Source organism: Camelus bactrianus, chromosome 11 (genome assembly GCF_048773025.1).
Source record: "Camelus bactrianus isolate YW-2024 breed Bactrian camel chromosome 11, ASM4877302v1, whole genome shotgun sequence".
NCBI classification, from domain to species: Eukaryota; Metazoa; Chordata; class Mammalia; order Artiodactyla; family Camelidae; genus Camelus; species Camelus bactrianus.
In genome coordinates, this window is record NC_133549.1 from 83,308,174 (window position 1) to 83,332,780 (window position 24,607).

At 56.1% G+C, this 24,607-nt stretch overlaps 1 protein-coding gene across 1 annotated transcript in view; it reads right to left on the reverse strand.

Moving 5' to 3' along the window:
* The window catches only part of RET (ret proto-oncogene), a 54,450-nt gene extending 33,723 nt beyond the window's left edge, over positions 1-20,727 (reverse strand). The window contains exon 1 of the mRNA XM_074374436.1: positions 20,443-20,727. Coding sequence (XP_074230537.1) covers positions 20,443-20,509 — 67 coding nt within the window. The 5' untranslated portion in view covers positions 20,510-20,727. The remainder of the gene's footprint in view (positions 1-20,442) is intronic.
* Positions 20,728-24,607: the final 3,880 nt, after the last annotated feature.

The following is a 24,607-nucleotide window of genomic DNA, read 5'->3' on the forward strand; positions in this document are numbered from 1 at the left end:
TTTGACATGCCAGACCTCGCTGTGGAGGGGCGAGGCCTGTGTTTTAGCCCCTAGAGTACCAGCGAGGGGATGCTCTGTGGCAACAGAATCGATGTCACGAGAGGCCACAGCTTCTGCCAGCTCATTCTCTCAGGACGCACACCCCAGCCCTGGTCAGCTGTGCATGAACTGGCTGTCCTTGAAATGGCCTTGCAGATGGGTCTTGTCACGGGGAAGATGCTCTGCCCAGAGCACCCTACCTGCCAGGTAGCGGGGAGCAGATCCAGGGCAGGCTCCTCCTCTGGGGGGCCCCCTGGAGCACATGCATTTTCTGTGGTCTGGGGGCTGGGAGGTGGGAGGGCCTGTGCTCCTAGGAGCACCGCCCCCATCCCCGCAAGCTGGTTGAGTCTCCACCTCACAGACCACATGTGCAGGGGAGAATGGGCCCTGCCCGCCTTCATCTCAGAGCCAGGCCCGACGGGATCCGTGTGGGGCCCAGTCTGTTGCTGCCAAAAGGGATTTGTGAGTCGGGCAATGACTGTGAGCAGAAACAGACTTAAATGCACTTAAAATGCCTCCCAGGTGGTCCCTGCTCAGGGCACGGCTGCTTTCATGCTCCTCCTTATCACAAACACTTTTCAATGGGAAAACATATGGTCCCAGGTGGAGAATGAGGAGGTGGGTGCGGGCCCCAAGGGGGTGTAGTCTGGGGAGCCCACAGGCCTCCATGCTTGGTTTAATGCTCTGCTGTCACTGTCCTGAAATCTTTCATAATTCTAGAACAAGGGGCCCACATCTTCATTCTACACTGGGCCCCACAAATGATGCAGCCAGTCCTGGTGAGTGAAAGAGTAGACCCTGGGACAGGCCACCATGGGTGTACAGCTTTACGGGGCTGTGCAGGGTGCGGGCCTCCTCTGGGCCTCGGTTCCTTCAACTGTGAGCAAGAGAAGGGCCTGCTGGGGAGACGAGGAGCAGCCAACGCAGGTGCCGACAGGCGTCACCCGTGCACAGGTACGTATCGAATGACGCTCTCACTTCAGATTCACAACCGCTGTGTGCATATCCCTCCACTGCCCCATTTCACAGGGAAGAACATTGAGGCGGGGTGGTGAGAAGCCTTACCAAGGTCAAACAGCTGGAGGTTCTGCCTCTTGCGGTTTGGCACAATGGCTGACAAAGTGACTGTGGGAGTTAGGATCTGGGCAGATGCTGACCCCACCGGGAAGCCCAGGGCCCTGCCAGCTGGCAGCCCGTTACTGCTGGCACCATGTGTCAGGAAGGACTTCCCAGCTGGGGAGATCAGACCTGCCTCTGCTGAGAGCCTCCCCTGGAACTTTGGGCAGGTCAACAAAGCAGGACTTGCAAAGCCTTTCCCACCTATGCCTTCCACCTCTGAATGCCATGGGTGGGAGTCCTCCGCCGACACCTAGCCTCACGTTTCTGCCTGCCTGCCAAAGGCTCAAGTCACCACATGCATTAGGAGGGACACCAGGAACCTTCACGGCCTCTGTGTGTGCGTGTATGTGTGTGTGTGTGCGCGCGCGCGTGTGCGTGTGTATTTCCTGAACACCGGTGATGGAAAGAGAGATAGAGGTGCACCGGCCCAAGACTCCACCTGCTCCACTCTGCCCTGCCCCGCCAGGAAAAGACGTGGAACTAACATCAGTGAGGCGGATGTGTGGTCCTGCTCAGAGCAAGGCCTCCTCTGACATCTTCTTTACAAGTAAAGCTCCCAGGGCAGTGACGGTCTCATTCGGTGCACGAAGTCACCAGCTATGATTCTGCAGCTACCCGTACCTTTCTGTACCCTGGAAAGGCAGTTTTCAATGTTAGTACCTGGTTGGGATGTGCAATTTATTTGTATTTGGATGCAGATAGAACCAGGTCCAAGTTCCCATCCCCATCTCGTTCATTCAACCCATCACAAGCTCACACGTGTGCGCGCACTCACCCATGCACTCTTACCCACCCGGTCACACGCACACATTCTCATCCCCGCACTGGACTCTCTGAGCCCCCTCCTTTGCGGTGGAGGACACCGCAGGTGGACAAGGGCTCCGCTCCTGCTTCTGGCTGTTATCCCTTGCTTTTGCAGCACAGGAGTGCAGGCACACCCCGCCTGCTCCACCCCAGCCGCAGGCCGAATGCCTGCAGTCCCTGGGCGCCAATACTCTAGGATCACTTCCCATAATCCCTCAGACGCAGACGCCTCTGCACACCCACTGACAGCCTCTGCTCCCCGTGCCCTGGAGGGTCACCTCCTGCTGGTCCTGAGGCTGCAGGCCAGTCCTGGCCCTGGGCAACCCAGCCAACTTCTCCACACGCAGTGTGCTGCCACCCAGCTCCCCCAGGGGGCTGTGACCCCAGCCTGGGGAGGAGGCTCCTTCCCTGGGCACCCACCCTCAGCCTGAGGGTGGCCCACAGAGCTCTCCGACATCTCCCTCTCATCGCTGTTAAGAACTCTGATGTTAACCTCTCCTGTTTCACCTGCTGTGTGGCTGCTGCCTCCCGATTGGACCTGGACTGATACACACATCTCCCTCTCTCACACATACACTTACGGTCACACACCCTCACACACATTCTCTCCCACTGTTGCACACTCATACCCCCCACCCCAACTGTCTTGCTCACTTAATGAGACACACTGAGCCTGCCGGGCCCTGACCCTAGGCTCTCCTTCGCCAGTTCTCCATGGCATGACCAGCTCTGGCCATCGGGGTCCGCACACAGCCCCCCTGAGTTTCCTTTGACCTCCTCGCCACCCTTGGTGGAGGAGGTGCTGCCATCCGACCATGCCAGTCCTGATCCAGGCCGGCACCTCCTAACCGGGCGCCCCTGGCCTCCCACTCCACACCTGGGCCTGTCCTCCAGGCCACCCAGAGCACCTGTGAGTCACACTCATTGTGGCCACCCTGCCATGGACATGCACAGAGCCTTGAACAACTGAAAATGTCCTAGGACTGCAACGTGAAAGCCAGGATTTGGGGCTCTCAAGAAAGAAAAAAACACCGTGAGATGGTATGGTCTGTGAACTGAGTGCGGTTAGCAGCCGTGCCCACATCTGTGTGCAAGGCAGACCCTTCCTGCAGCAACAACTCACCAGGCAGTTCTGGCTGCTGCCCCTGATGAGAGCCAGATCATGCAGATGACAGTTTTATTATGGCCCAGCAGAGTCTCTTTAACAGACCGTTTCCTAATGCCATCATCTTCACTGGGAATGGGAACCAGACCTCGTGGACTCCTCCCCAGGGACGGGCCCTCCCCACGAAGGCCAGCTGTCCCCGTGGGGGGTCCCTCCAGCCCCACCACCCAGACAACAGTGCTTGGCACCATCACCCTCTCAGGATGTGGCCCGTCTACCCCACTGCCCCTCCTCCAACATCCTGCTCACGTTTTCTCTTTATTCCAGTTGAATATTTGATATGTACAGAGAGTACATTTTGCAGAACATTTATGCGGAAAGCATATGCTAGAACAGACACCCATGAACCCACAGTAGCAAAGCTGCTCCCACGCCCCCACCTCCCACTGTATCTCACTCACTGCAAACGTGAACCTGGGTCTTCTGCCTTTCTTGCCCCTCCCCCATTTTTTCCTTTTTTTTTTTTTTAACTGCTTTTACCTCATTTTTTTAAAAACATTTTTTATTGAGTTATAGTCATTTTACAATGTTGTATTAAATTCCAGTGTAGAGCACAATTTTTCAATTATACATGAACATATATATATTCATTGTCACATTTTTTTTCATTGTGAGCTACCACAGGATCTTGTATATATTTCCCTGTGCTATACAGTTTTACCTCATTCTTGAAAGGTATTTTTGCTGGGCAGAGCATCCTTCAGGACAGTGATTCTGTCCTTCAAAGGCATGATTCCGCTGTCTTGCTTCTGTTTCTGCTGCTGAAAGCTCTGTGCTCGTTTTAATTGTCACTCCCTAGTGTTCCATCTTCTCTCTGGTTGTTCCTAGGACCTCCTGTGTTTAGTGCTCTCCAGCTTCACCACGATTCATCAGCCTGCTCACCTGGAAATGTGTTCTCTCTCCAGATTCCCCTCCAGCAAACGGCAGCCAGTCCCATGGCTCGAATGACTGCCTCTGGGCTTAGGAATGCCACAAGCCCTGACCTTGTCACAGATCTCCACCAACTTGCTTCATCCCCTCCCACGTCTCCATCCAGCTTAGGAGACAACCCAGCCTCCTCAAGGCACCACGCACCTCACTGTCGAGGCCACACATCTCAGACTCACCCTGAGCCCTACCTTCATTCACCCCTTACACCAGCCCACAGACTGCCCTCTGCCACCCCACTGCTCAAGCTGCCATGCTCGCTCCCCTCCCTCCCCTGCATGACACCATGACACCAGTCTCTCTGAGCTCCCTCTTGACCCCATAAGCCACTTCCCACGGAGCAGCCAGGGTTAGTGGGATGTCACCCTCTGCTTAAAGCCCCGCACTAATCATCCACTGCTTGCAGAATAAAACAAACCAGGGCTGAGGCCCCATTTGCCCTGCTCAACTCAGCTCCTCTCCACCCTCGAGGGAGCCCACCTCCCAGCCACACTGGCCAAATCACAACATACGAGCAGAAAAAACAAGTGAATGAGTGAATCAATGAAGGAACAAATCTAACAGATAAATTATTTCGTAAACAGGTGTGAGTCATGGCTGGGCACGTTTGGGAAATGGTCAGAATCCGGGCTAGGAGAGGGACGGGGCCAAGGAGGCAGTGAGATTAGACTCAGCTAAGATGCTCTGGGTTGGTCTGATGGGCACTGGGAGCCACGTGGATGCTCAGCATCAGGATGAGCCGGATGGAGCCTCGTGGATGGCCGTCCTGTGCTCACAAGACTCGGGCGAGGCGTGCAGTGCCCTCTGGCTGCCTCAGAGAGGCCAGCAGTTGGTGTTGAGCCAACAGCCAAGAGAACAACCCAGAACAAAATCACTGACCCCGGCTCAGGAAATGACTTACTGTTAACTGAGGAACCCTGCCAACTGGCAGATGTTAGGCAGAACGTGTGTGCTCACTCACACATGCACATGCGTACACCCGCTAGTGTGCACTCACAGGCAGGGACACCCTGTAGTACACATCACACACCCTGGATTTTGATGCTTTATGCCAGCTAGAGGCTGGTTTTGCAAGGGACTGTAATGTAATTTTGCTTTCAGGGAAAAAAGTACAGATCGGGGAGGCTTTACTGCAAATAACAATTTTTTTTAGAGGGATATATATAAAGGGGAACCCAGTTTTTAAAATTAATTGTGGTAAAATACAGAACATACAATTTATCATCTTAATCATTAAGTGTATAGTTTAGTGACATAAAATAAATTCACATTGTTTAGCAACCGTCACCATCATCCATCTCCAGAACTCTTCATCTTGCAACACTGAGACTGCACACCCAACCATTCAACACTAGCTCCCCACTCGCTCCAGCCCTGGCAATCACCATTGGACCTTCTGTCTCTGAATCTGACTATTCCAGGCACCTTGTATGAGTGGAGTCATGCAGTATTTGTCTTTTTGTCACTGGCTTAATATCATTTATCATGATGTCCTCAAGGTTTACCTATGTTGTAGCAGGTATCAGAATTTGCTTCCTTTTTAAAGTTGAATAATATTCATGGATTCACGGATACACCACATTCTGTTTATCCATCCATCCATCCATAGACTGTTAGGTTGCTTCCGCCTTTTTGCTATTGTGAATAGTGCTGCGATGAATGTGGGTATACAAATATCACTTTGAGACCCTGGTTTAAACTCTTTTGAGTGTATACCCAGAGGTGGAACTGCTGGATCATATGGTAATCCTATTTTTAATTTCTTGAGGAATTCTAGTGCTGTTTTTCAGAGCAGCTGCACCATTGTACATTCCCACCAAAAGGGTACAAGGGTTCTACTTTCTCCACATCCTTGCAACAGTTGTGATTTTTCTGGGTTTTTTTTTTTTTTTTTGATAGTAGCCATCCTGATGGTTTGAGGTGATACCACGTTGTGATTTCTACTTGCATCACCCTATTCATCAGTGATGCTGAGCATCTTGTCACGTGCTTATTGGCTGTTTCTTCTTTGAAGAAATGTCTGGTTCAAGTGCTTTGCCCATGTTTGAATTGGGTTTTCTTGCTGTTGTTGTCGTTGAGTTGCAGGAGTTTTTGTCTATTCTGGATGGTAACCCTTTATCAGACACAAGATTTGCCAGTACTTCCTCTCATTTCACAGGCTGCCTTTTCACTTTGTTGCCTGTGTCCTTTGATGTTTTAAATTTTGATGCAATACAATTTATCTATTTCTCCTTTCTTTTGCCTGTGCTTTGGTGTCATGTATGTTTTAAAGATGTGCCCACAACTCTGTCTTTAGAACCAAGGCCAAACAGAACCAGTCAGTTCTTGGTCCCACCTGGCATCCCTCTAGCGCCGGCCTGGCTGCCTGCCACAGGCCAGGTCCTACCCGGGCACTGCCGGTTTCTGCTGTGGTTCCCGCCTTGGCTGCTACTCACTCACAGGGCCACGGGACTCGGGTGCAGGAGAGACCTGAATGGCCTGGGGGCTCCCTGGCCATGTGGGCCCACCCTCAGTGCCAGGCTCCCAGGGTTCCTTCATTCCCAACAGCACCAACAATCAGCCGCTGATTAAGAGGCCCCCTCAGTGCACACTGTGGCACAGTGCCCAGGCCCACACAAATGTTTTAGCTTATTTTAAAGCCAGAAGGAAGAAAGAAATATAATAATGACTGTGAAATAATAAAACAGCCTGGATTATATCTGTTTTTATATCAACAGACACAAAATATAATTTTACTTTTTTATGGGGAAAGGAGCCCACAGAGGTCACAAGGCCTGAGCCCACAGTGGTTATGATGTGGCCTTGGCTCCAGAGAGTCACCTGGTACCTACAGAGAAGGCAGAGCCCAGACCGAGGCCAGCTGAGTTTGGCCCAGAGCCCCTTCCTCTGCCTGTGTGGCCATACCTCCTGCCCACGTGTGCCAAGGTGCCAACCCCAGGAGTCCCGTGTGACCACTCACTGCACCCTGCCTGGCACCTTGCTCCACAACCCAGTTCCTTTCTGCCTCCCCTGCATCAGGGGTGTTCAGAGGGCTCTGGCCTCCCCCGACCGTGGGCAGCCACCACACACATCTGTTCCCAGGTGTCTTGCTGGGCCCCCCATGCCTGGCCCCATGCCTGCAGCCTTGGCCTGCAGGTCCCATTGTCACACCCTGGCTCTGGGCTTTGAGTTCACTGTTCCCAACCTTGCCCACAGCTCCCAGGTATGTGGTCCCCTGACCTCGTCTTCTCTCCTGGGTGAGCCCCTGCCCAGCTCAACCTTTCCCCCCACATCCCAGGCCATGGTAGTCCTTCCTTCCTGAACTCTCAGAGCACTGACCTGAAGCTAACAGAAGCAGAGGCCAGCATTTCCCATGACCCAGCCCCTGCTCTGAGCACGGTGCCTGCTCCATCACAACCTGCCAGGGGCTACTCTCATCAGCCCAAGTTCAGGTGAGGAAGCTGAGACCAGAGAGCTCAGGGGCCTGACTGCGCCCCGAGATGCGAGTGGGAGTGGCCGGTTAGGCCTCTGCTTAAGTGTGTGCCATGGTAGGAAGGTCTGCTTCCTCAGCAGCTCTGCCTGTGAGCATGGAGGCAGGCCCCTCAGGCCACCCCCACCGTGGCACTGATGGGATGTTCAGCCCCTCCCTGTGTGTGTGTGGCTATACCACCACCATTACCCAAACCCCATCACCACCACCGCCACCTACACCATCGCCACTACCGTAACCACCACTCTCACCAGAACCACCCTCACCACAGCCATCATCACCATCACCTTGGCTCCCCCACCACCTATACCATCACCTCCAGGACTCCACACCCCCCACCATCATTATCCTCACCCCCAGCCCCCAACCACCACTTACACCATCATCACCCTTCCCACAACCATCACTGCCACCATCACCTTCACCCCACCACCTTCACTACCACTGCCCACCACCACGTACACCATCACTCACCATCAAGCATCATCACCTTCATTCCACCCCCAACCACTGCCACCACCGCCATTTTCACCACCATCACCATCTTCACCACCACCATCACTTTGCCAGCCATCCTGAGGCTTCCAAATGAAAGCAACTTTGGCAGGTTTGCCCCACACAAACAGTGGGAAGAAAGCTGGGTTGTAAAGACCCATGGGACCCTCACTTGTCTGATGCCTGGCACAGAGCAGTGTGAAGGGAAGGCCTGGGGAGGGTTTGAGTAACTTGATGGTCCACAGCTACCTCCCTTTGAGAGCCAGCTGCCTCTGTTCATGGGTCCTCGTCTCAGCTCAGCTGTACTCAGTCACAAGCCAAAGCCTCCTTTGGGGGAGATCTGACAGCGTGTCCCAGTCCTGATGCTGGAAACTGAAACCTCTGTCAGCAAAACCATCAAGAAAATGCTGGCCTCTGCAGCTGCATGCAACAGATGAACAGCTCAGTGTATACACTGGGTGCCCGATATATCAGGGCCAGCTACACCCCTGGTGCCTAGCAAGGACTCCAGTCACCACTAGTGCAGCCTCAATTCCAGTCTTAAATTCCTTCCTCCTTCAATGCTGCCTGCAGGCCTCAGGGGGCAGCCTGTGCTACTGTGGCCTCAAGGCTGAGTGCCCTGCCTGGTCTGGGCTGCCCGGGCTTCTGGGTGCCCGGGCTTCCCAGAGAGACCTCTGGGGCTCTCCATGCTCCTGAGGTCTCGGTGTCACACAGAGCCCAGACCCCTGCCTGCCTGTCTAGTCGGGGGCTTCACATGCAGCACAGATCTCAAGGGTCTTCCCACCATCATCCCTCCAGCCCCGAACCCCTCCCCTGTGTGGTCCCTGGTGGGGGGGGAGACCCAACATGGGGGTGCAGTGTCTCCCCAGACACCTATTTTCTAGGGCCCTGGCTGAACAGGGTGGCCGGCGGCCTGGAAAAACAGCTAGATGGAGGAGGAGAGACCAGAGGACCAGCCCTCGCCTCAAGGCCCCACCATCCCGGCACGCCCGCCACACTCCTCGGCATCGTTAAAAAGCTCTTCCTCGCACACCTTGCCTGAGCTCTCGCTGTTGGCCAGACACCTCGCTCTCCCCATCTAATGCTGGGAAACAGAATTCACCTCTTGCTCTCCAAGTGGAACTGTCCCCAGGGACGGGGTCTCCTGACACTGCCCACGTCCTCCATGCGGCCCTCTGCCTCGGGTGGGAAATGGGTTGGAGCACGGCTGAGGTTTGGGGGAGTGAGGTGTGCAGCTGAGGTCTGCAGCCCAGCAGCGTGGGAGCCAGCAGCCCAGACTCATCCCCTCTCTGCATACAGGCCCCAGCCTTCTCTGCTCCCAGAGGCCTGGGCCCCAGGCTGTGCCCAGTACACACCCCCCACCCCCCGCGGCCACCACCCACACTTCCCCACCCGCCCACACCAGCTGCAGGGGACTTGCTCAAAGGATGGACACTCTTGCCGAAATGTGATTTCCCAGCTGCCACTGACTTAATCACCAGCCTCCCTGGCAGTTCCTTCCGGCTTCTATGCAAAGGAAACTGCCAATTAGGTTACAATTAATTTCTTACCCAGGGCAAGGCCTGACTAGAAAAAGACTGGCCACCCAAGTGGCCTGCTGATGACTGTGTGCGGGTCACCAGGCCCCCTCAGCTCCAGGGCTCTGGTGCCCTGTGGCCCCAGCCAACTGTGGGTGTGCCAGCCCCAGCCTGGAGGCGACAGATCAGGACATCACCGGCTTTGACCCTGGTGCCTCTGCCTGGGCAACTGTCCCCCTCACACTCAGCAGGGCACTGTGACTCAGACTTAAACAAAGCTGTCACCCCACCTGTCTCCAGCTCCTCGAACAGAGATGGTCCTGCCCGTTTTTATCCCTACCCTCCAGCACCCTTCTCGACTATGTTCAATCTTAACTGGTAAGACTTTTAGATTCTTGAGAGACCCTGCCCTAAGTGCTTCACATGCATTGTCCCCCTTAATCAACACAACTGCCAGAGGTAGCGACGATTATGATTCCTGTCTTACCTTGGCCAAGGGCACACAGAGATTGAGCTGGGATTTCAGCCAAGGGTCCCACCTGGCCAGCATGTTTGGCCACCAGGCTCCTCTGCTCAGGGTGGCCATGCACACACATGCAGAAAAGCCAGGGCACAATGACTTGGGACTCCGGGCCACCCACCCACCTGTTTGCAGACCAGGAGGAAAATGCAACCACAGATAACTGTCTGCAGCCTCTTTCGGCCTCCTTTGAAAGGCAGGTGCTCCTAAAAGTTTCTTCATATAAGGTTGTTCTTTTACATCGCAGTGAAATAGAGCGAGGGCGCAGGAAGGCGTGAGCAGGCAGGAGTTTGCTCAGGCAGCATCCGCCTGACAGGGACAGACACAGTAATGGTGGCTGTGTGCGCAGGCGCCCACGGATGCTAGGGGCCTGACGCGTCCAGGCCTGCTGGACACAGATGTGAGCCTGGAGGAGTCCTTCTTTCTGTCCCCTGCTGGGTCCGAGCACCACCAAACGCTTGAGAAGGTGGATCAGGCAAAGCCCACCTTCAGCACATAGATGGTGACCCACAGCTTGTACCTCCTGGTGGGGGTGCTCAGGGTAGACCCTGGGGGAGCAGCACCCACACAGGGCCGCCCACATAGGGTGATGGAAGCAAAGCCTGCGGCAGCCTGTCTATCAGACTGGGACCCACTGCAGCTCGAGGGGCTGCTGGGAGGCCGTCCTGTGTCAAGTCTGAGAGGAATGGTGGGGGTAGGGGGTGGTCTGACACTCTCAAAGGAAGTCCCTTCTTGGACCTGGGGCTGGACAAGTTGCAGGTGCTAAAGGCCGACTATGCACCCATGCAGACCAGTGCTGGGGGCCCAGACCTCAAAGATCCCAATGTCAAGAATAAAACAGAACCCAACTCCAGGGCCAGAGCAGCTGTGTGGAGAAGGAGTCATGGCAACCAAGTCCCCAGCTGATGCCTCCCTGATGCAGGACACCTCACACCTCTCTCCAGGCCTCAGTTTCTCCATCTATAAAATGAGGGGTTGCTCCTGATGCTGAGGCTCTTTCAGAGCAGATTCTGATCCCCTCTGAGTCTAGAGGATGTCTGTGCAGGAGCATTCATGTGATGAGCTTCCTGACCAGGGGCTGAGAGTCAGGATGGTGGGCATAATGGAAATCAGGGTGGGCTTGAGCCTAAGGTGGCCCGTGGGGGGCCAAGGACATGGGGGCTGGAACAGGATTAGGACCCCACATGTCCTCCTAGGCTGCCGATGATAAGGCAAGAAGACCTGAGTCTGGATACAAAGGAGAGATTTCAGCATGATGCAAGGAGGCAGAGAGACGAGGGCAGAGCGGGGCTGGAGCCATGCTCCTTCCTGCCCCACTGTGTGGCCGGCTCGGCTCTCAGCCTGTCTGGATCTGTTCCCAGCTGTGGACTGGGACATGAACTCTTGCCTGGAAGCACTGCTGGGACAGGGCTTTGCTGGTGGAAGCCAGAGCCAGTTCTCATCCTTTCTCCCTCCCCGACTCCCGAATGAGACTTGCCTGGACCCACAAAAGCTTCCTGCTACCCCCTGATCAAGGCCTTCCCACCCCATGCTGGGCCCTGGCATTTGTGCAGCTTCTGGGTGGGGGCAAGGTGCACTGCCCTTGTACTTTCTGCTGTCTCAGGAGAATGGCTTCAAGGGATGGGCAGCATGACGTCACACAGCTGCAATTACGGTAATCAACTTATATCAGATCCACCTGATTATTTTTAGAGTCTGTATTCAGACTGAGCAAGACAGGGCAGCCCTGGGTTCCCCTCCTGCTGAGTCCTGCCTTGCCAGGTGGGCTGAGTGGGTCGCTGGTTCCTGGAACCCCCACCTTCCTCTACCTCCTGGGTCCTTCACAGGATAGTCCTCGGGCATCAGTATCTCACACACAAAATGTGACACCATTGCTTCTGGGATGTTTGAGCTCAATATGGCTTTAGAGTCCGGATCCTCTGAGAATGTCCTCAGGGTCCCAGTGGGGTCATGGTGACTCAACCCCCACAAAAGGGCATTGGATGAACCCGTGTCCTCTTCAAAAGGGACCTGGGGCTCAAGATGCTGACAGAAACGTCTCTGGATGAAAAGTGCTTCTCAACAACACTTGGTGGAGATTTGATAAAGCAAAGTAATCCCCACAACAAAAAGACACCCCACCCAATTAAAACTTGAGCAAAGGATCTGAATCCAAAGAAGATACAAATGGCCAATAAGCACTTGAAAGGTGCTCAACATCACTAATAATTAAGGAAACGCAAACCAAAACCACATGAGATATCACTTTGTATCCACTAAGAAAGATACAATTTAAAACTATAAACAAAAAATAACAAGTGTTGGTGAGAATGTGATGAAATTGGAGCCCTCGTACACTGCTGGTGGGACTGTAAAATGTTTCAGTTGCTGTGGAAAACAGACTATCAGCTCCTTAAAAAAATAAAACTTGGAATTACCGCTTGACCCAGCAATTCCACTCCAAAGTATACACCTAAGAGAATTGAAAACAGGGACTCAAACAGATATTTGCACATCAATGTTCACAGCAGCATTAGTCACAAGAGCCAAAAGATGTAAACAACCCAAATGTCTACCAACGGATGAATGAATAAATAAATGTGATATATACATGAAACAGAATATTACTCACCCTTAAAAAGGAATGAGGTACTAATACATGTACATTGTGGATGTTCCTTGAAAATGTCAAGCTAAGTAAAAGGAGCCTGATACAAAGGTCAGTTTATATTAACTATCCAAAATGGACAAATCCGTAGGAACAGATGCAGGATGGCAGTTACCAGGGCCAGGGTCGGGGAATAGGCAGCAGTGTCTAATGGGCATGGGGTTTCCTTCTGGGGTGACGGAAGTGTTTTGGAACTACACAGAGGTGATGCCAATGCAACACTGTGAATGTACTAAATGCCACTGAATTGGTCACTTTAAAACAGTTGATTTTTATGTGATGTGAATTCTATCTCCCCCAAAAAAGTGAATTGTAATTATTTGCCACTGCATTCTCTGCCCCTGTCCCCGTGGCTAGACCCCACACAAACCCCTGCTGTACTGACCAGGAGAGGCTGACCTGGAAGAGCTGTGTGCAGGGGCACAAGTCCAGACAGGGGACCCCCAGGAGTGTGTGCAAGTGCCCCAGTGTGTGCCCCACCCCGCACCATGATCTCCTTTGTAGTCCAGCCTCTCCTGCAGAGAGAAGGACCATGTGACTGGATTCCAGTGGACATGGGCAAAGTGCCATGGCCCCTCCAGGCTTGGCTCCACAGAGTTCTGTGCCCATCCCCGTGTACATGACTAGGCGTGTAGTGGCTGATGGGTTGGGGGTGTGGGGACAGGAGACACATGCACTGTGTTGGGACACAGAGACTGGGGGCTTGTTACCCTCAAGTACACAGCCTCTCCTGCCCTCACAGACACAGGTGGGTGGGAGGCTGCGGAAGCAAAACAGATTCAAGTAGGTCTGAGATGGAGACTTTTCAAGGCTCTGTGGTACCAATCTGCTGTCCAGCTGGATGAGTTTTCTGCAAACACCACCTGCAGATGCCCATCCGACCAGGCTCAACCATTCCATGTGGCAAAGCACTGCTCACAGTGCTAAGTGCATGCAATTCTGCTTCCACAGCTGAGGACACGAGGGCAGCAGCGCCCACTTCATTGCTACATGGCGGCTGGGAAGGAGCCCTGCTTCTCGACTCCATCCTTTCCCCTTCCCAGAGGAAGAGAGCAGACAGCAGTGGACGCCACACAGGCAAGGCTGGAAGGGCAGGATGGGGGGAGCAGGCAAGGAGAAAGCCCACTTGGGACCAGCCCCTCAGCTTCTGGGTCTTTGACCGTTTCACTGTTTCTGTGCGTTTGGCTGTTTCAGAGGCAGAAAAGTTTGATGAAGAAACTCAGTAAACTCCCCGTCTCCACTCAGACTCCCATCATCACTTTGTGCACCCCCAGGTGGCCCCCCACACTCACCCGACTCTCAGGTCCTGGCACACAGAACACGTATCTTCCCAAGCATTTTCCAGGCTGTTAGTTAAAGTTTAGGAACTTACATTGTTTCTTTTCCCCTTTCTGAAAGAGTGAGAACCATTGGAATTTTCTGGCAATCCCACAGGCATGCAGAGTGGGGCGGTGCTGGCATCAGTTTTGATGTCCACTGTCTTGCCTGGGGCTTTCTGATGGTTTTAGCAGCAGAATCCTTTCAGATCAGACAGCAGGTCAGGGCCAGTGCTCAGGGCAGAGCTCAGAGGTTGGCCTCCCTCTCCTGGCCACCCTGCCCCTCAGGCACTTCTCTGGAGCCTTGGGCTCTGGAGAACCTAGATAGGAGCACCCCACGTCAGAAGAGTGAAGGCTTAAGACTGCGGTAAGGTGCAGCCTCTGAATCTGGGAGAGGGCCTAGGATCCCGGGACCCAGGTCTGCAGGGGTCTCCCCTGAGCAGGTTCCAGAACTGATCCCTGCCTGCCAGAGTGCCCCAGCCCTAGCCCAGCCCCAGGAGGCATCGCTGATGTCATGGAGAGCGTGCACCAGCTGGACCACCAGGTGGGCACACACCCCGCCAGGTGCACAGGTGACCTTTCTGCAGCAGTGCCCTGGCTGCTAAACTCTGTGGAACCACTCACAGGACAAAAGCAAACAGAGGTGTTTGCTCATGGCTGGTCACCTGCTCTCCTTGAGGGCTCAGGTGGTGCTTGAACTGCCCCCCTCAAGGTCTCATTGGCGTCATCGACCCCACATCCGTGCTTTTTAGGGGGCATCGGCTCCAATGGGGGAGGAGCTAAGTGAAAAGTGGCGCCTCTCTGCCGTCTCTCACCCCACCCCCACCTTGCCTGGGGTCTCAGAGTGGACAGCTCAGAGGGCCAGTGGCTTCACAGCCTCCAGCCTTGGGGGCTCTGAGAGGGTTCCCAGAGGCTCCCACAATTACAAAGCTGTGAGGCCAGAGCTTGATGGCAGCCCAGGCCTCGTCTGGCCCCAAAGCTCAGGGAAGGTGAATGGTGGGAGGACCAGGTGGGGATGGAGGGCAGGAGGAGGGCCCATCCACAGAGGCCCCCAGGTGGCCTAGAGCTTCCACTGGAAGAGGCCTCCATCCTCTAAGGCCCTCTGAGATGAGGTGAAGCCCTGCCTCAGGAGTCACAGCCACCCCCAATCCCCTGAACATGGGCAGGCCCTGGGCTACCAGTCTCTGCTGCTCCCGGGAAGGGAGAGAAAAGCCACCTGGGCTCTGGGAGGCCTGAGCCTTCTCACCCCTTCAAGCCCACAGGAGGGCCCTCCCCAGGCCACCAGGTCATGGCCCTCATAAGGACATCCTGGGCCTGATCTATATGAGTCATACTGACCCCTCAGCCTTCCAGGGACTGAAGCACCCCCACCCATGAAGCATGGAAGACAGAACCTCAAAGACCCAAGGGAGGCAAATGAGAAGGAGGGAAGGAATGGGATGGTGACAGATGACCCCCAGCTGCCATCATAGCTTGTGGCCCACAGCCAGGAGGGTCATGTTACTGCCTGGCTGCCCCCCATCCCCTCCCACCTGGCCCCTCAGCCTGCCTGCTTCCATGCACTGGTCTGAAATCACACACACACATTCAAGACAAGTGACCACTTTGTGCTTCCTTTACTGCCCATCTCTCCCTACGGGGGACAGCTCTGAGGTCAAAGGGACCTTCCGTTGTCTCAGCACCTACATCCCTAGCCCTGGAGAAGCTCCTTGGCAGCAGGGGGTCCCTCGGGGAGTGTCTGTGGGCTGATCACTATGACGGCTATTGTTAACTGTTAAGTCACTCATTCAGAAAAACAGTCCCCGAGGTGAGGAGGAGGAGGACATGCTTGACCCCTACACAAGAAAGTGTCCTCCCTGACTGACACCCACGGGAAGGGGGAGGGGGTCCACAGTGGAAATGTAGGCACGTCCACAGGAGGGTAGGAAGTGCCACTGGTGGGGGGGGGAGGGCTTCTCCAACTCTGCCTTTTTCCCTGGGTGCCCAAATGGGCACTTTCTTCTCCCAGTCTGTCCTGGAGCCCTGGGGAGGAAGGCTTTGTCCTGGGAAGGCTCCGTCCTGGACAAGGAGACACAGCTGTACCCATGTGTCCTGAAGCCCAGCCCTGCTCCATCCCCCCAGCACAGTAGTTTCTGTCAGGTTCTGCGTCCCCAGACAGTGGACCCAAGGACCACACGCCTGGCCTACAGCACCAGCACAGAGGCCTCTTCCTGTCAAGCCAGAGCACACATGCCCCAGCACACATGCCCCCTCCCCTGGGGCCAGATTGGCAGGATCCCACCTACTGGCTGTTCCTGGACCCACAAGACTCCCAGATACCAGTGAAAGCGCCAGTCCTGCCTGAGAAACCAGCCAAGATCCCCGAGGGGCTCCTGTTTCAGGTGTCAGAGCAGAGCCACACTTGCTGCCCATACCTGGGCCAGGCTGTCCCCAGGGCCCTGAGGAGTAGTCACTGGTGGATGAGTGAACTCAGGGCCACCTTCCCCTCTCAGGACTCCTCCTCAGACCAACCCCTGGTCCCCACCACTGGCCCAGAGAAGGGGCTTGCTGAAAGCGAGGGGACCAGGGGCGAGGAGTCACTAAGTCCTCTCCTAAGTCACTAAACTGAGGCTCAAGTCCACAGGCTGTGAGAGCCTCTGTTTCCTTACCTGTGAAATGGGAAAACAAGGCCACTTCCCTCAGGATTTCAGGAGGATACAGGGAGCCAGCAGACAGGTAATGCTCAGCCCAAGACAGGCAGGCCCTGAGGCCCCTGTGGGCTGGCTGCTGCCGGCATCGGCCAGTTCAGACCAGGAGACCTTCCAGTTCAGACCAGGAGACCATGGAAAGGAGTCCTCGCTGAGGTCACAGAGTGGGGAAGGCCTCAGGGGAGGCAGCAGCTTCCTGGCCCTCCCTTCCCCTTGGCACCCCAGGCTCCATTTTAACAGATACCATCATTTTTCATTAGTTTTCTCCTCCCCTGGCTAAATGGCCATTAGCTCCCTATTAGGTGACAGCATCCCATTTTCTTCACACCACCGAGGAAACAGTGATTTACTTAGCCACCCCTAAAGCAATTCTGCAGAATAAAGGCAATTTAGCAATGGTCTCAATAAACTTCACCATTTGCTCTCTGCTTACAGACCCCACCCTTAGGAGCCCACCAGCTGACCCAGCCCCTCAGGCCCTGGGTGGGTTGGGCCCTGCTAGGGCCCAGAGCAGCCAGCCTGGGACAAGGGCTGCTCCCAGAGGCCAGACGCGCTTAGTGGGTTGGGGTGGAGGAGAAAGAAGGCTGGGCCCAGGTAAGCCTGGTGAAGCAAGACATGTCTTCCACGAGTCCCTGGTCAAAGAGAGGAGGGGCCAAAAGAGGCAGAAAGAAGTCGGCAGAACAGCCTTCCTGGCTGAAGGGTTGCTCCAGCATCTGCTGGTCCACGAAGAGGTGGTACACCCAGGCCCAACCACAGCCTGGGGAGAGGGCCTCCTAAGTGATGGCCATCTTCCCTTCTTCAGTACCTGGGGTGAGAGGGACTGAGAGGCCCAGAGGATGCGTGCACAGGCAGAGGGAAGGCCTTTCTTTCCCCATGGCCAAAGGTGCTGAGCAAAATGGAACCCAAGAAGCCAGGCCAGAAAGATGAGAGAGTGAGGCCTGGTGAGGAACAGCAGAAGGTCAAGGAGATGCCGTTGGGTGAGGGGTCAGCCTGAGACATTCTGGGGAAACCCCAGAAGCTGGGACTCAGTCTCCTAATCCATGCAACAGGATGCCTTTACCTGCACTGGAGCAGCACAAGACCAGAATCTCTTCTGAGAACAACTTTCAGAGGCAAGTGCTTCAGCTCTGGTTCAAGGACAGCCAGGGTTGATGGGCTGTGCTCCTGAGTGTGACCGGGGAAGGGCAGGTGTCCCGGGGTATACAGGCGGGGGTTCCAGTGTGTGTGAGTGGCAGAGAGAGGGGCTGGGTTCCCTGGGTGAGGGTGGAGTGTGAGGGGACAGGCTGTGCTGTGTGAGTGGATGTGTGTCCACTGGCCTCATGATCACATATCCTTGAGAAAGGGCAGAGTGTGTGTTAGTGATGACCAAGAGTGAGTGTGAGAGCGTGTGAGCATGGATTCAAGGCTATGTGTGTGTGCGTGCGTGTATGTGAACGCATGGATACCAGCCTGTGAGTGAGGCGTCCTGCCCTGATCTGGGAGTCTGTGTCTGGGCTGGCACCTCTTTCTGAAGGCATGTGCACTCCCACACAATGAGGGTGTGTACGCGTGGAGGGGGCAGGACTTGGGGTTTGCTGATGTCTCATGACCTTGCTCTGAGCATCCCTGGGTCCACCTCTGCCTGCCCTGAGGCAGGGCGGTTCCCTCCCTTGCATTTCCAGTCTAGGCCACTGCCTCTTCATCTGGGCTGCCTCCTTACCCTACTCCCTCAGTTCCCCAGCACAGAACGGAGCTTCCAGTCTTGGGGAGGTATCTGGTCCAGTAGGGGAAGGCTTTCATTCTCTTGAGACCCAGCCCATCCCCCAGGCAACAGGCCCAGCCACTGAAGGGCTGCATCCACAAGAGGGCGCCCGGAGGCCGAGCTGCTCCCAGCCTGGCAGGGCTCACCGGTAGCCGTCTGGGGCGGTTCACTGAAAGGCAGGCTCCCCAGCTCCAGGATTGCTTCTCCGTGAGGGGTGCCTGGGGGCCTCTCCAGAGGCCTAGCTGCCTCCTCCTGGGTACTGCGGGACCACCTCTCCCCTCTTAGTGCCTCTAGTCGCGGTTTCTCACTCATCCCAAGGGAAGGGTGGGTAGGGCAGGGACTCACTTTCCCTGAATTGGAGAGCCTTTTTTTTTGACCACCCAACTCCATGGGTCCGGGGAGAGGAAAAGCTCTCCTGCATTCCTGTCAAGTGTCACAGGCCCACCCTCACAGTACACCCCCACCCCCCCAACCTTGTCCAGGCCCCCACAGCCTTGCTTGGCACCCTTGCTATGCCTAGGGCTGTGGAGAGGCACAGGGGAACCATACTGACTTCAGGCACACATGACACCTCCCAACCCCCAACTACAAAGTTGCAACCCAGAGTTACAAGTGGTCTTCAGAACACCTTGTTTGTGTTTACTTCTGCCCTGCCTTCAACCTCCTCCTGCCTTTCCCCTAACAGCACTGTGACCCTCAGAGTCCCAATGCTGGAAACAGACTCTTTCCTCCATTCTTTCCCAGTGCAAGGAAAGGGTTTCTGCTCTGCCTTCCCTATGATGGATTGGAGACCCATTCTGGCTTCGGCATCTGTCTCTTGAGCCCAGGATCCAGTCACACAAGCGAAGCCTTGGGCAGGCATGTGAACCCAGAGTCTGTGCAGGACCAAAGGCTAGAAGCAGGGGACTACGGCCTCCTCCGATCCCAAAGGCCACAGGGAGAGAAAGCCCTGTGTGAGGAGTCAGGGAGGGTGGTCGGCTCCTTCTCTCTGGGAGGGAAACTTGATGTATAAATAAGCCCTTCAGAAAGGGATCAAGTTAGGGACAGTTCAAGGGGAACTAAAATTCATGGCCAAGGAGGGTCAAAGATTCACAGCCTTGGAGTTCATTCATTCTGACAGTTTGGGGGTGGGGGCGGTGACCAGCTTTTGCAAGGCCACATCTAATCCTCCCAGCACCGACCCTGGCGGCACACAGCCCTAGCCCACTCCAAGATGGTCAAAAGCGCTTAGTAAAGGTTGGCTCAGAGCCATCGAATGGTCTCAAAGGCCACACCTTCAGGTGCCCACGCCTGGCAGCGGCGTGGGACTCTGAGGCTGCGGAGGGACGGGAGCCACGGCGAGCCCTCAGCCGGCTGCGCTGGGTCAGCCTGAGCAGGCCCTCGAGGGTAGCGTCCTTAAGAAACCACAGGGTTTTTGCTTTTTTAAGGACTAGGGCGGCAAAAACGCGCAAGGGAAAAGCGATCTTTTAAAAAAAGAGCAGATCCTCTCCGCGTACCGCGACGAGTCAGGGCGTCGGAGCTGGAGGAGGAATGCACCGACGTGGAGTGCTAAAAGAAAACCAGGACAGAGCAATCTTTTGCAGAAACAGAACTGCCCAAGTCGCCAGCTTTCTAGCTACCTCACTCGTCCTCCCCTACTTGCACCGAAACGGCAAGATCCGTTCGGTTCGCTCCAAGACGTGGCTACGGTGAGAGGCGCAACCAGGCTGGGGCGCGCGGCTGCGACTCCGGCCCTGGGCACCGACCCTGGCCGCCTGGCCCGCATCCCGCTCCGACCTGCGTCCAGCTCTGTCTCGAGACCCGCCCAGCCTGGGGCCCGAGGCGCCCTGCCCGCCACACCACCTCGCTCCCAGCCGAGCCCAGGCAGCCGGCAACTGCGCAGCCCGCTGCCGGCCGCAAACAGAAAGGCGTTTCCGAACGCGTCCACTCCGCCGCTCGGCGCGCGGCGCCAACTTCGCCACGGCAGCTGCGGGCACCAGTCCCCGGCAGGACTCACCTTCTCCGAGCAGCGGCAGCAGCAGCAGCAACCGCAGCCCCACGGCGACGGCCGTCACCTTCGCCATCGCCGGGGCCGCAGCAAGAGGGATGGTGACTTGGACTGGAGGTCTCGGTGGCGGGGTGCGGCGCTCAGCCAGGCCGCCCCATGCCCGCCTGGGACGCGGGGGACTCGGCGGACACTGCCGGAGCAGAGCGTCGGGGCGCGGGCTCGGGGTACTCTAGGATGCTGTGCACCGGGCTCTGGTCGCGGGACTGAGGTGGGGCGCGCGCGGGCTGCGCCCGAGGAGCGGGCAGGGGCGGGGCGGGGCGGTGAGGGGGGCGGGGCGGGGGCGGGGCGGGCGGGGCCAGGGTGCAGGCGGGGTGTGGGGGTAAGGGCGGGTCGGGGGGTACCCACACCGACGGTGCCAGTGCGGCTCCCGCGGGGCGCGGGTTAGGAGACCGGTGCTGATCGCGGGGTGCGGGCCGGGTGGGGTGCAGTAGCAGCGAGGTGCGGGACGCGGGGTGCCTGCCTGCCAGCCGCAGCCTCAATCCGCGCATCTCCGCAGGCACAATCACTCTTTCTCAGCCTATGAGCCCGCTCACGGTTTCTGCGCTTCGACCTTCCCCGCTGCCCAGAGAGGGCAGGGAAACCACGCGGGGGTGCTAGGTCTGGGCAGAATGGCTGGGGGTCCGAGCGGACAAGGAGACTAGGCGGGCACCTCGCCTCCGAGCTCCAGGCACGGCGCGCATCCTCCGCCATTTCTCAGAGAAGGCAGGCGCGGTGGGAGCGCGGCCTCTCTAGGGGCCGGTGGCGAGAGGAGGGGAAGAGCCGGGAGAGGAAAGGAGAGCCGGAGCGCTTTCTGCGCACTCCAGGGGCCAGCCTGGCATGTGGCTTACAATGTCTGCGGTCTCCCTAGGGGTGTCCTAGAGCTAGTTTGTGAACCCCTCTCTTAGGACTGGTCTAACCAATGAGAGCAGGCAACCGACTCTGGGCGCATCTTTCAAAGACACCTTGCCCTGGTGTCTTGAAGGCTTGAATGGGGTGCCCCCTCTTCCCCACCAAACAGAAGAAGTCTTAGGGCGTGGGGCTGACTGGGATAGCAGAGCAAGTGACAGGGAAGAACTGGAGACCAAGATTTAATTTTTGCCCTAAGAAATGATGCCCATAAACACATCCCGTCCTAAAAAGGGAAGACTAACATGGGGCGTCCTGGGGTGAGGTTGGAGGTGAGTGAGTTCTAGGCCTCTATGGGAACAGTCCACTCTTTTCCTCCTGCCCCCAGCTGCCTCTGAAGGTCTGGCAGCCACCTAGGCACAGAGGCAGAGAAGCCCATGGGTTCTTGGGGTGGGAGGGTCCAGGGCACCTAGGCCTGGGATGCTCCTACTTCAGTGCCTCTTCTTCCTGCTGTGCACAGCGCCCCACCCTCTTGCCTGGCTGAGCTCAGGGATGAATAAGAGCTGTGCACATCACTCTGCAGATATGAAGTCAAAGTGAAGTCACCCTGGCAGGCAGGAGGAGGAGCTGCCAAGACAGGCTGGCTGGGGGCTCTGCCAGCTGAGATGTTCAGAGCCAGCCTGCTGGCGGGAGGCCAGGGCACAGTGCTACCAGCTCAGGAGAGCCACCCTGCGGCCATTGGACCTTGTGTTGCCTGCCTTACACTTTTGGGGTTTCAGGCCCTTGGATTTATGGGGCTGGAGTTGGCCAGGGTGGGCTCCCTTGGGTGTAGACAGGCCCTGCCTCTGGTGCTAATAATATCTACCAAGGCTGCACATTCAGACCTATGAACAAGGAAGGGGCCTGAGTAGGAAAGGAGAGCCTGAGGGGAACTTCTTTGTTACAAACAGGCTCCTATGGCAAGAGGATGCAGAAGGAAGAAGAGTGGCCTGGCCCATTCTTCCAGCCAGCCCCACCCTTGTGCCTCCCAGGGACTACCCTGGCCAGGCTTTGGCTGACACTGGACAGGCTGGATGTCTGGTTGTGCTGTGTAATTGCCTCAAGGGCCCAATGGAGATTGTGCTCCTGCCTGGGTCCCCTTGGGCTCTTCCACCCTCTCTCCACCACCACCCTTGGGGGTCTTGAGTGGACATCTGACACTATGGTGGGGGCATTGCCATCTTCTTAGGAAAAGGTTTGGGGACCCTTATATGTGTACCCCTGTAAGTGTGTGCACCTGTGTTCACATACATGGATGTGGGTGTATACCCTTCCCCACGTGCATGCCTAGAGACCTGATCAGGGGACATTCAGGAGAGCACAGAGAGCACTGGGGTTGCTGGCCTGGGAACTACAGGGAGGGGAGTGACTCTGCCCTGCCTGGGCTTAGACACTGGCTCAAGATCCAGAACATCAGGCAGCAGGAAGGAGCTTCCTCACCCTGGAGGAAATGGATGTGGCCTTACAAGTGGAGTTCAGAGACCAAGCTGGGGTAGAATCCGAAGGTGCCAGTCTGTGATTCCTGGGAGGCCCCTTTCTTTACTTCTCTTTGTCCTAGGCGCTCCGGGACAGTTACACAAGACAGTCTAAAGCAGTTTCTTGCTCCCTGTCTTGGCTTCCCCTAGTCATGCCTCTCTGAGTCTCAGTTTCTTGGAAGGAAGAGTGAGGATGAAAAGGGAGTACATGTGAGGGTAGAGCTCAGTGCCAGGCACACAGTAACTGCTCAATAAATCATAGCCATCCTTGCCCAGGCTGAAGACTTGGCTCTAGCCTTAGCCTTGCCCTGACCACACTGTTGAGGGGTGTGGGCTCCCACAGGCAATGAGAAGCTCTCTGGGAGCTGGGGTGGGGGCACATCACAGTGCTATCAGTGCTCCCGTCTTTTATCAATATGTTAGATTCCTGGGTCTCACTTCCATAAAAGTCCACATTAAAAAAAAGTTCCCCAAAAGATTGTGATGCTTTGGAGTGAGTCACACCTGAGTTTGAATTTTGTCATTTCTAGTAAAGTGACATTGTACCAGTCACTTTACCTCTCTGAACCTCTGCTTTGTCTTCTGTAAAATAGAGGCTGAAATAGTCCCCATCCCTCCCATGACTGTGAGGAATGACCAAAATAGTGTGTGTAAGGTCTAGCCCCCAGCACAGGGTACACAGCTCAGTGGGCAGGTGGCTCACATGTTGTCCCTGCAATGTTCCTTGCTTCTGATCAGGTGAGGCCTCCCTGGAGCCCCTTGGGTCTGGCCCAAAAACACAGCACAAGGAAGGGAGCATGGAGGTCAAAGCCAGTGTAGACGTGGATCCCAGCAGGCTTGCCCAGGTTGGGTGGAGCTGCTGCTGGGGGTAGGAGGTGGGACGGGATGCTCTGCGACCATGGACCCAGGTAGCTGTGGAGACTTAGGGAGGTCCAGGCGGGTCCAATGGTGCTAAGAAGGCCAGCCGTTAGGAGTGAGGCTGGGTGCAGGGACAGGAAACCTTGGCCCTGGGGGGCCTTGCAGGGAAGGGGAAACAGTCAGGAGCAAGCACAGCTCAGTCATTGGGGCACTGGAAGGCCAGGCGGCATTCCTGGAACTACTGATTGAGGCATTTCAGGCCCCTGCCTGGGGCCAGATGTGGTCAGAGCAGGTTTGGGAAGGGGTCTCAGTCCCTCCTGCAGGCAGTGTGATGCAGGGGCTGGAGGCACAGACTTTGAGGCTGACTGCATGCTGTTAGCTGACTGCTCAGTGCCTCAGTCTCCCCTCTGTAAATGGGGGTAATAATTGTACCTACCACTGCACTCTGCTGCTTCAGTGGGGTGTTGAGGTGGAGGCAGGTCTGTCACCTGCCCTTCCTTGTCCCCCATGGCTTGCCGTCCTCCAGGAACAGCTGCAAGGGCAGCCAATGCCCACCAGCTGGCTCTCAGGGCCCCACAGTGGGGCTCCCTGCCCCTCCAGTGTCAAATATGCTATCCCCATAACACACGATACGCCAGGCTGGGCTCCCAAGGGGTGGCCCAGGGGTGCTCTTCATGTAACTCTGTACCTCATATGCACAGCTGGTGTTTGCAGACAGGGCCTCAGCCTGGCTGGTGAGAGGCTCTTCCCTTGGGCCTGACAAGGAGCTGGTACCTGAGTGGAGCCATTTTTCTCCTCTGCATTTCCTGCCCCACCTCTCTTTCCTCCCTTACTTCCTCCGCTCTCCCTTTCTCCTTCTTCCCCACCTCCTTTCTCCCTTCTCTGAAAGAATCTCTTCTCCAGTCCTTTCCCTCAGT